The 11104-nt window shown below is 35.2% G+C and overlaps 1 protein-coding gene across 1 annotated transcript; it reads right to left on the bottom strand.

The window, feature by feature from the left end:
• Positions 1-10491, bottom strand: LOC127076823 (chloride channel protein CLC-d; the record flags this gene model as incomplete). Its single annotated transcript, XM_051018612.1, is given in 23 exon segments — positions 1-43; positions 991-1037; positions 1129-1230; positions 1325-1481; positions 1558-1644; positions 1776-1831; positions 1911-1988; positions 2594-2725; positions 2795-2930; positions 3955-4106; positions 4525-4599; positions 4678-4737; positions 4918-5067; positions 5297-5376; positions 5473-5543; positions 5636-5776; positions 5906-5994; positions 6191-6265; positions 8777-8875; positions 8969-9015; positions 9121-9342; positions 9762-9837; positions 9943-10491. Coding segments are annotated over 23 exon segments (2358 nt in total), but the record flags the coding sequence as incomplete, so codon positions are not given.
• Positions 10492-11104: the final 613 nt, after the last annotated feature.

An 11104-nucleotide genomic window follows, 5' to 3' on the forward strand; every position in this document is an offset into this window, starting at 1 on the left:
ATCTACATTCCTTGCCGTCAATCTTCTATTCTGATGCTGAGTTCTGTGATGAGGAAATCATGAAGATGAGAAAATATGAAAATGCACAGAAGTTTTACACCTCATTCATCCTTTATGGATCTAGAATGGACAAACCAATTATGAGCTGCTCACAATCTCACTGAAAGCTGAAAAATGACTTCACATTTACAGCATCAAATATATATAAAAAAGAGAAACATACAATGCTTCTTTTGATTGGAAAGGTCACTATGTTTACCACTTAATGAACTCGGTAAAAAAAAAACTTGGCAGATCAAATTAGGGACAGCCCGGACAGCACAACGCATAATATTCCATATATAAAAGTACAGATTGATTATAATTTTGTGCTTGATGAATAATTGCATTTCTTTGGACAATATAATTTGACAAAAGATGTCCATAAATGCAAAAACGAAACCTTTCTGTAATTAAAATTGTGTACACTTTTATCCCCAAGGTGTAGCTCAAGTGGTTGAGCTGATACACCTGAAGGAGTTAGAGAGGAGGTCCATGATTCAAACATTGGCTACTGATATAACATACTAAGAACTAACGTTTGGCTATTAAAAGTAACTGTGTACACATTATTATACTGACACCTTTGAAAACACGGGTGAGTCAATGATTTTATTTGCAAAATATTCCAAGGAGAACTGAAAAATATATGAATTATGGCCATACGGTTTTCTAGGTAGAATACAATGATATAAAATGAGTGAGAAGACAAAAAATGAGTGAGAAGACACTCAAGCAAGCTGCATCAAGTGTAACCATGACCAACAAATTGCAATAACATCACATAAAAATTTGCATCCAAATAGAACTCATAATCTTTTTGAGATCATGAAAATCCACTAAAAGATAAACTTTAACATCATTTAGAATCTAAGAAAATATGCGACATAAAACACTTGTATTAAAAATTTTAAGAACTAAATAGGATGTAATAAAATGAGCATCAGAGACCTTACACTAGTTGCCCGGAGCTCTAATGTATTCACATTTTCTGCGTCCTGCCCATTCAAAAAGCATGATAAGAAAAAAAAAATTAACACATTCAACGCCAACTCAACAAGAAACTCCAAAGTTACTATGAAAGACTACCTCAATTAACAGGTCTTTTCTGGTTATCAAACCAAGAACACGTGATGGACGAGGAACGACAAACAAATGCCTCAAACCAAGTTGGCGGAAAAGATTGTATACCTGTGTCATCAGCTTGACATCATAAAATTATCCACAACAAAAATGGAGATTACAATTGAAAAATATCTCATCTAAAGGATTTCAAACTCCACACCTTTGTCAGAGACATATCTTCCGGTACAATATACGGTGAGGGATTCAAAAATGGGGCTAGATCTATGTACATTTCCAAGTCCTCTGATGTTAGATGTATATCGTCAAGAGATATTCCTTTACTAGAAACAGGCTTTGCAAATTCACCAGAATCGTGCCTAAAAGTTAAGAAGAGTCATCAGAATTTGAATACAAATGAAAAAAGCCAAACTTAACTGATAAATTTTGCCTCACCTTATTGATCTACCTCCACTTCTAGGATCAGAGGGTAAAGGACTATGCTGGAAATCAACCTTAGACTGCAGAATTACCAATAAATGACTGCACGAAAGAAAGGATATTGTAGCTTGAGTTTTTATGTGATTCATGCTTTAACATCAAGTTAAGACCAAAATCATATAAGAGTAGACATATTCAACAAAAAAGAATAGTTTATCATGCTCACTGCTCACCTTCGAAGCACTAATCCAATAACAAGTGGTTCTCCACTTCTTGTGTGATCAATCACCTGCACATAGTGAATTGTAGAAGACAATTTGGAAAATGCAAAGAATAATGACTGATAAGTGTACAAGAGCAATACATACTGGAAAACCATTGTGTGAGTTGCTCTGCAGAATGGAAACTACATCTGGAACCTTAACAACACGAGGGAAAGATACCACCTGCAACAGACAAATTTACACGTAAAATCAGTACCAAAGAGATATCTACAGAAAAAAGTACGTGAAACACAGTTTTTCTTATACTGTAATATATATATATGGTGTGTGGGTCAAAAAACAAATTCCCGTTGGACCCTGAGCATATATTGGTATAGCTTGCCCCTTGATAAATCAGTTTTATCCAGGATCATAGTTTATTTCCTATATGGAACTGGGCTTTTAACTTTGGACCCCTTTCTTTCACTATCTATCTTCCTTTTTATACACCAGGCCTTTAATAATGATATTATTTCAATCTGCATTGAACTTAAGACGGCCTCTTTATTTCTCAAAACTGGTGGTACTAGAAAGAATCATGAATAGGCAATAATTCAATTAGGATTCCTATAAACTACCCTAGCCCATACATATATTCTATGCCCCAAACAACTTCACCGCAATAAGAAAAATTACTCTAACAATAATAGAAAATCAATTTCTTAATTCAAAATTGCATTGACCCTTTCTTTCCCAATTGCTGGAAAAACCCACAGAAAAACGCAAATTACTTGGACAACTAATAATGTATAAGCGATTGCTACAAATAAAATTAAAATTATCTTCACCCTTCCACTCCCACAGGCCTCCTTTGCTATCATATTCCTCATCTCATATTTAGGCTTTGAATCTAGTAATGGGATGCCTCTCAATCGAGCTTGCTCTTCATAGATGCCGTCATTAAAAGCATCACCAACAGCCTGTAAGGGAAAAACTTTAGTGCATTTTGATATGATTTTCTTTGTAATGGGAAATTTAAATATGCATACCTTTGATATAAGAAGAACAAGCATAATAAGGGGTAAAAGTTTCAAGTTATTTGTGATTTCAACCATAATGACACATAGAGACACAGTCATTCGCATTGAACCTCCAAGAAAAGATGCAGCTCCTAGCAAAGCATATCTGGAAATAAGAAAAGCGTCACATAAGTTTCAGGGAAAATATGGGGTACTCCAGCCTTCTATAGCAAAAATTATAAATGCCAGCACTGTAAAAACATATTAAAAAGTAGCAGAGGTGCTCTGCTAGGAGATCGTATATTTGCAGTTTATAGAAAAGTTAAAACAAAAATTTGAAAAGAGGCAATCCTTCAATAATACAGTTACTGTTAGCTTTTGAATTTAATTGTCTTGACCTTGGAGGACAATCCCTAGCATGTCAGAAGCAGACATAGGCAAACCCACCAACAGTAATACATTTAAGTCTACTAGAAATTCTAATCAAGGTAGCCTATGCAAATATCTAACTGTTTCAAAGAAATTAAAAAATTCTGACCGCCTAAGGGAGGCTCAAATCAATAGTGAATGAAAAACAAAATGAAAAAAACAGAAAGCATTGGCAGAGTCATACCAGGTCAAAGAATAATAAAAGAAAATAGAAAAAAAAAACAAAGAAAGAAAAATGCATTGCGCCTTTCCCCAAAGAAGGAAAGAAAAACGTGCGGGTGGACTGGATACCAATAAAAACAAGACTCTCAAAAGTAATTTTAAGTGAGAAATAAACTTTCAAGTTTCAAATGCATGGAATTTATATCTGGCAAATTGGCACCATGTCAAAGGTGTCCACGTGAAAATGTAGACAGAAGATAAGTAACAAAGATGTTAAAGCCCAATATGAAGAAAAAAATACACCATTCCTTCTGGACAGAGAGAGACAAAAAAAATCTAATAAGCTCAGTTCAGCATTTAACACGGTATCAGTGTTCAATTTGTCAATCATCTCTTCAAGAAGAGGGTACATTTTCCATTGAGACATCACAGAAAACAGGGGGGAAAGGAGGGAGAGAGCATAAAAGGCCAGAAAAAAGGATAGATTATTGACCTGTTGATAAAATAAATGATTTATAAGAACAGCAATTCATATAAAGTAGGAAGAAAAGTATCTGGCTAATCATAATTTTAAAGAAAGCAACTAGAAACACACTCACGTTCCCTCTTCAATGTTGAGTTTTCTGTAATATTTTACAACAAACATGCCAACAAGACGGCCATATGTTGATCCTATCATAATACCGGGAACAAATTGACCAGCCGGCACGGCAGTACCAAACGTGACAACTGCTAAACCATAAAACATGACCTGCCAGATAAAAGAGATGATAATCACTGTATAAACATTTAAAGCATCATAATTAGAGCTAACTTTATCCACATGGAAACATAAAGATAAATTAACTGTAATTCCATTAGTCACTTCAATGTGCATGGCCTCCACAAGTACAAAAAATGCCTATTTGTAGCACCAGACTTGTAAGAAAATAGATTTTTCTTGCTTTTTTGAAAGAACCCTCGTAAATATTTTTAATTTCATTCTGTTGTTGCTTTATGATCTTCCCCACCCCATGCCCGACTGCATTTGAATTACAAATTTACATGCAAGCTGGATTATGCAAAACAAGCAAACACTGTCTAAAGCTCTATGATAACCATAACAAAGAAAGCCACTACACAAATGTATGATGTATGCAAGTCTGAAACAGTAAGCAAGAATGTAATACCAAAAAGGTTAACAAACTTTGGGAACTGTACTCGTTTATTGTTTTTGCACTGAACAAATTCCTTATGGCATCATCCTGAAACAACATAGAAGTAACTTAAAGTAGTGTAACAAAAAAAGAAAAACAAACTAGGAATTCCAGTTCTTTCAAGACCTGTGTATTGAAGAAAATAGTAGCAAGATCGTTGTATTCGTTGTCTTTGCTACAATAGAACTGAAAAAGGAACAAATATAAAAAATAAGTAAATAAACCTAAAAGTTCATTGAGTAGCATAAAATACACGAATATATATAGGGCAGAGATAATTGAAATTCAGTACAGATTTTAAAAGTTTGATTATGAAGAAATGAGGTACATGAAGGAAAGAGTATAAAATAAAACCATTGGTCTTACATTAACATAATTCCCATACATTCCAGGAGGTCGTGGACATTCAATACCAGATGTAGGATCAGGTTCAGGGCACGGACTGCATTTTCTTAGAAGCGGCAAGCCAAATGAAATAACTGATGTTAGAAGAGAGACAAGGCATGCTTCAATAATCTGCAGTACAGTGGAGGTGTGAAACGTACAAATATATACAGACAAGTGAGAGAGGAAAAAGCACTACAAAAAGAATAAACATTAATATAATGAACAAAGATTTCTTCACTTCCTTTGGTTCTTTAATCTTTTGACTTTTTTCTTTCTTAGTTTCTTTTCCACCCTCTTGATTTTTTTCATTTAACAGAAATAAAGTCGGAAAACAATAGGATCAAAATCAACAATATACCTTGACTCGGTTCCCTTTCTTGTGAAGATGATTTCGACGCCAAGTAGTAATATAAAGTGTAAGCTGGTTAAATAAAGCTCCTGCAAATTATTGACACAAAATTAACAAAACGAACCAAACCCAGCTAAAACCCATTATTACGCAAACTAAGTGTGAGATAAAGACAGAATTCCTACCTAGTAGACCTCCAATAACCCCAATAATAGCCATTGGGAATAACTCTGCAAACGAATAATCCTCTTGACCACTGAAAATACAACCAGTTAGGAAGAGGAATAGAAGAAAACAAAGACTTAATACCGAACTGATAGTAAAAAAGGTGATAGCTCAGATCTTAACTCTGATACATCCCATATTATGAACCCTCCTGATCCAAAATGTCCACATTTTCCGCTCTTACACCACCCCATCGCAGTTCGCACCACAACAGCCACAATAGCAGAAGTGAAAAAGACACGCCACATTAGTTGACTCCTCCACCTTTAACAGCACAGAAAACATAAACAATATTGCACATAAATAAATAAATAGAAATAAAACAGACACATACTATTTACTGCACAGGATTCTAAGCAAACAGTTATTTGTTCAAGAATTAAAAATTCTTACCAGGATGTAACCTCTTCCAATGCAAACAATACGCCACCGACTGGAGCTCTAAATGCAGCAGCAACTCCAGCTGCACACCCACAAGTTACCTTTTCAAGACATCAATAGAATAAAAAATGAGCATTTTCTTCATCCCCATTTAGGGTTTGAGAGGAACATTGAAGAGATGGAGGTTTCCGTTTTGGTGATGCGGAGGGGAGAATTGTGGAATAAAATGTAACATAGTACATTCTCAGCTCTACTTTGGGAACTAGTAAATTAAAAGGTAGAGTTGTGGTGGCTTACAAGATCACGGCGATCCCGATCACTTTTGAATACATTAAACCACCTTGAATTTAGATGATACTTAGTGGACCCACCCTGATCAAGACATGACAATAAATATTATTCAGTTACTTGCATACACGCATATACAATAAAATTACACAGGGATCAATTTAAGAAACAAATTTGAGATGATAGATGTTATCACCACCATATCAAAATATGGATATTTTATTTTATAAACATACATGCAGACAACACAGAACTCAGTACCTCGCCTGTGCAATACAATTATTAAACCGGAAATGAACCTAGCCATGGGAAAAGTGCATTAAATATTTGAAAATTTCTCACACTGATGAGGCATAACTATGAAGAATCAAACTACTTCCTACATGGGATCAAGCTTATATTGGGCTGGCCCACTCGTTAACTTTGGACTTGAATCAGCCCAACCATCTAATACTTGGGGGTTGCTTAAGTCACCCTAAGTATTGCTTCTCCACCCTAGTGAAAAGTCAAAACTACCCCTAGAATCCGAAAATGCACTTCCGGACGCACCCCAAATACACCAAATTCATGCGTAAGTGAACCAAACCCTCGTTTTGTCAAAAAAAAAAATAGTCCGGAAATACACTTCCGGAATAAATCCAGAAATGTATTTCCGTAAACAACCAGTGCGTGTTATATCAGGAAGCTTAGTCATTAGCTTGCTCGCCATTATTTAACAATTCTGTGGAATCAAAGTATAGACAGGCCTACAAAGATTACAAATTAACAAAGTTTAACAAATTAATCAACAACATATAAACTGACTAATCGATGATCAGAAAGGTCTGGTGATTATTAATAATTATTTTTGTTTTCTTTTAAGAGCAATCCTTTTAATTGGCACTCATGGATGCTGCTATGCTTTTAATTGGCACTCATGGATGCTGCTATCTTATTCACAAATCTTAATGCAAATCCATCTAGATCTTCAATCTCTTAGCTCCTTCTAAAGTTCCAACTATGATTTGACGTTTATAGAGTTACTATACCCCCTTTTGCTTCAACACGTAGCCGCTGCAATGGTCTCACCAAATCAATTTTAAACATAGATCCCATATTCCACCCCCTGCTATTTTTGTATTCTTACGGAAGTATATTTCCGGACCTTTTTTTTTACAAAATGAGGGTGCGACTCATTTACGGTTTGGATTTAGTGTGAATGGATATAAGATGAATCCGGAAATGCATCTCCGGACAAAATTTTGGGGAAAAAAATGGGGTGAGTTTCACTTAGGACGTGTTTTGGTGTGACAACGGCGCGTCCCGAAATGCACTTCCGGATTCTTAAGGGCGTTTTCGGAATTATTTAGGGTGTTTTTCCACCACTTAGGGTGGAATAAGCAATTCCCTAATACTATCAAGATGATATTGGGCCAGCCCAATCACTACTTGGATTGAAACCAGGTTGGTTCCACCACTAATTTCAGGCTGAAATCAGGCCAGTTGGATGTGTTTATCGTTCTTACAGAGAAATGGATAGTCAATGGTAATGCACCAAACCAACAGTAGCAGCAACAAGCAAGCCTTATTCTATATAAACGATGTCATGATTCATTATCATGTATAGATTTTTACCAATAAATCTCTCATGATGATTTCGTGAAGTTTTCTTGCTCTTTCTAGTCTACAACTATACGATATTGACTATTGACTACCGTCCACTGGTCAAATCTCCACCAATGCTTCTATGATCTTATTCACATATTCAATCCATCTAAAACAAGACTCTACCACCTTTTTCTGCAACAGAGGGTACACAGATTTTCCTAACAATTATAGTCTTGATCTCATCTTATCTTGTGTAACAACTTCTCCATGATAGCACTTTCATCTTTAGGAGAGTCGTGGTGTTCTATGTCCTTTGATTTTCACATCTAGGTTAGAACTTGTGTGCCTCTTACTCATTTACATTCCACTTACTCTATCTAGTCCTGCTTAGACAACAGTCACGTGTCTCTACTCTCTAGGGCTTTATCTATATCTCTAACTATCTATATATTTCTTTTATGGACCATGCTAGTAGAAGAGGTTACACAAGTAGAAGTTTTGTATTGGAAATAACAAGTTTGAAATTTTAAAAAACAATAATAATAATAATAATAATAATAAAAAAACTGAATGCACCATTTTCCAACACAACATTTCTATATTGGTTTCCTTAACTTGTGCCCGCATTTTCCTTCTTGTATACACTCGCCAACCAAGACAACATCACCCGCAAGAGAAAAATAGTCCACGCACCATCCCTTAGGTGTATCAATAAGCACATCTAGAACGAATATATAGGCCTAAAGTTGACCCCCTTGGTGGACATTTACCTTATTTTCTCACACTACATGGTAATGCACCAAGGAAGGATGTGCATATGCTAAGTAAAAAAGAACAATTCATATAAATGATTGATTAAAATATATAAGACAAGTAGATGGTAGTGATACCGGTATTTAGACTCATTTCATTTTATTTGATATTTGTAAGGTCTAATGCATCTGTTATTTGACTAGACAACTTAAACTTACAATACATGTACTAGTATATAGTGTATTAAGTCCTTACTTGTCCAAGCAAAGAAGCAATACAAGCACCAGTATGGACCAGAGGACCTTCTTTGCCCAAGGCGAGGCCTCCCCCCACTGAACCAATGCTTCCAAATACCTGTAACACATAAGATCTTGCGATTAGCAGCGAGGCAAATTCTAAAATAAGCTACCTCCCAACCAGCTTTTAAGAATATGCAACCCATCACACCTTTCCAATCAAAGTTCTGAAAAGAAGGATTCCGTGAGTATCAACGCCTGAACATAAATGAGAATCAGCACTCTTGGTGAACATGGGACTTTTGGATAAGCTGGATCAGCATTCAACATAAACCCAGAAACACTCTGAAGAGTTTATCTCACCATTTAAGTAACCCTTGATTTCAGGAATACCCGAGCCAGCAGCTGCTGGTGAAAATTGTGTGATGATACATACAGAAGAGTAAACTAAAACCAAGTTGATCGAAACATATACGAAAAAGCCAGCGACATATGATTTCTGAATTATATTAAATGTCAGCGAGTATTTCCAGCCAGCAAAATTTTCAACAGAAATATTGATGAAAACAGCAGCAAATCCAGTACCTGCAAACAATAAAAGGGAAAAATGGGTTTAAATAAAAACTTTTGAAATAGTAAAGAGCTACTAGAGATGAGGTGTGAATCATACATGTGTTCAGTAAAATCAAAAACTTCAAACCAAAAACTATTAAATTTGCAGCCATGGAAATTTAGTAAAGGAAACGAGCCTCGATAAATAACAAAAAATTGCAGCTGAAAGCATTTTATGACCTCCCTATTAACTCTGATACAATAATATCTATACAAAACAGCCAACCCGACCAATACAAATGTGCTTCTACTTTCAAAAAGTGTAAGTAGTATGTAATAATCAAACCATCACAATTAAAAATCAATAAGCACAAAAGTGAAAGTAAAGAGCAACTTAGCATTTAAACCGAACTCCCAAAGCTAAGATAATAGTAACAAATTCTAGAACTTACAAATGCCAATGAGCAACGCAAAGAACCATTTCACTACCAGCAAGTAACTCACATACAGCTTCCTTCTTCTATGCGCCTAAAAATCTCAATGCATAGTCCAATACCATTTCATCATTAATTGCAGAACAATTAATAACTAATTACTTCAAAAAAAAATCTAAAACATAAAATAAAATAAAACCTGTTCTTCCCGATAAGCAAAATTCTCTATGACTTCATAGTCAAGACTCTCGACAGCGCTTCCATCGTTCTTCTTAAGGAGACCAACGCCGTCATCAACGAACTGTGACTCATCGGAGTTCGGAATCCGTGACCAAGCGAGCCTCGCCGTTTCAATTCCGTTTTGGATATGATTCGACAGCATCGTTGTCGATCGGATCCAAAACTGAAAACGAAGATTATTATCGCGGTTGCGTTTCAAATCAAAATTTCTTTTGTAACCGTAATTGAGTATCGTTCACAAGCCTCTCACTCTTTCAATTGTGCGTTCTTCTTCACTGCGAATTTGTGATGGAGGAAAAAAGAATTGTATAGAGTAATTTTCCAGTGCGAATGGGTTTAGGTTGTAAAGTAAATTCGCAGTTGCAAATCGTGAGAATTCAATCGTAGTGTTTATTATGTATGGTGATGCATCGTTTTATTCGTTGACGTGGCGCATTAAGAATTCGGTATCATGTGTGGTGCCGGTGTAGTGGATTACTAACTCTTCAACTGTTTATATGTAACTATATTTTAGTCCAAAAAAAAATTAAAAGTTGTTACAGAAGACTGCAGTTAATGTATTGGCTAATAAAGGGTAAGAATCAATTTAAGGGATAAGATGAAAAATACTAATATGAGTTTGGGTTGTTAGTGGATTCACAAAGGATATGGCTTATCTTGGAGATTAGCCATCAACTTCCTAATTCTATTCTACTCTTAGACACCTACTCCTAGTGATCAGTCAAAAAGGTAGCATGTTTCTCGTTGTCGATCCTCCCACCAATGTTATCTGTTACTATGAAATAGGGGCTATTTGCTAGAACATCACTCACATGCTTTTGGGAAATGTTATTGGGATTGCAACTAGTACTAATACTACTATGAAATATTATGAAAAAAAAAATATGTGGGGTTTTCTTTGCTTTTGTTTTCACAGAAGAAAGGATTTGTAAAAAACTCAAGAATAAGAGAAATCACACTAACTTCTTGAATAAAAGTTTAACAAACAAAACAATAACATCTCAAAAGATTGGATGAATAATATTAGATTCTAATGTAATAAGATAAATCGGTTTCTAAAAAAATTATTAAATATAATATTCACAAGATAAAAGAGTAATTCAAATAAATAATAAACATGT

Source organism: Lathyrus oleraceus, chromosome 4, assembly GCF_024323335.1.
Source record: "Lathyrus oleraceus cultivar Zhongwan6 chromosome 4, CAAS_Psat_ZW6_1.0, whole genome shotgun sequence".
NCBI lineage: Eukaryota > Viridiplantae > Streptophyta > Magnoliopsida > Fabales > Fabaceae > Lathyrus > Lathyrus oleraceus.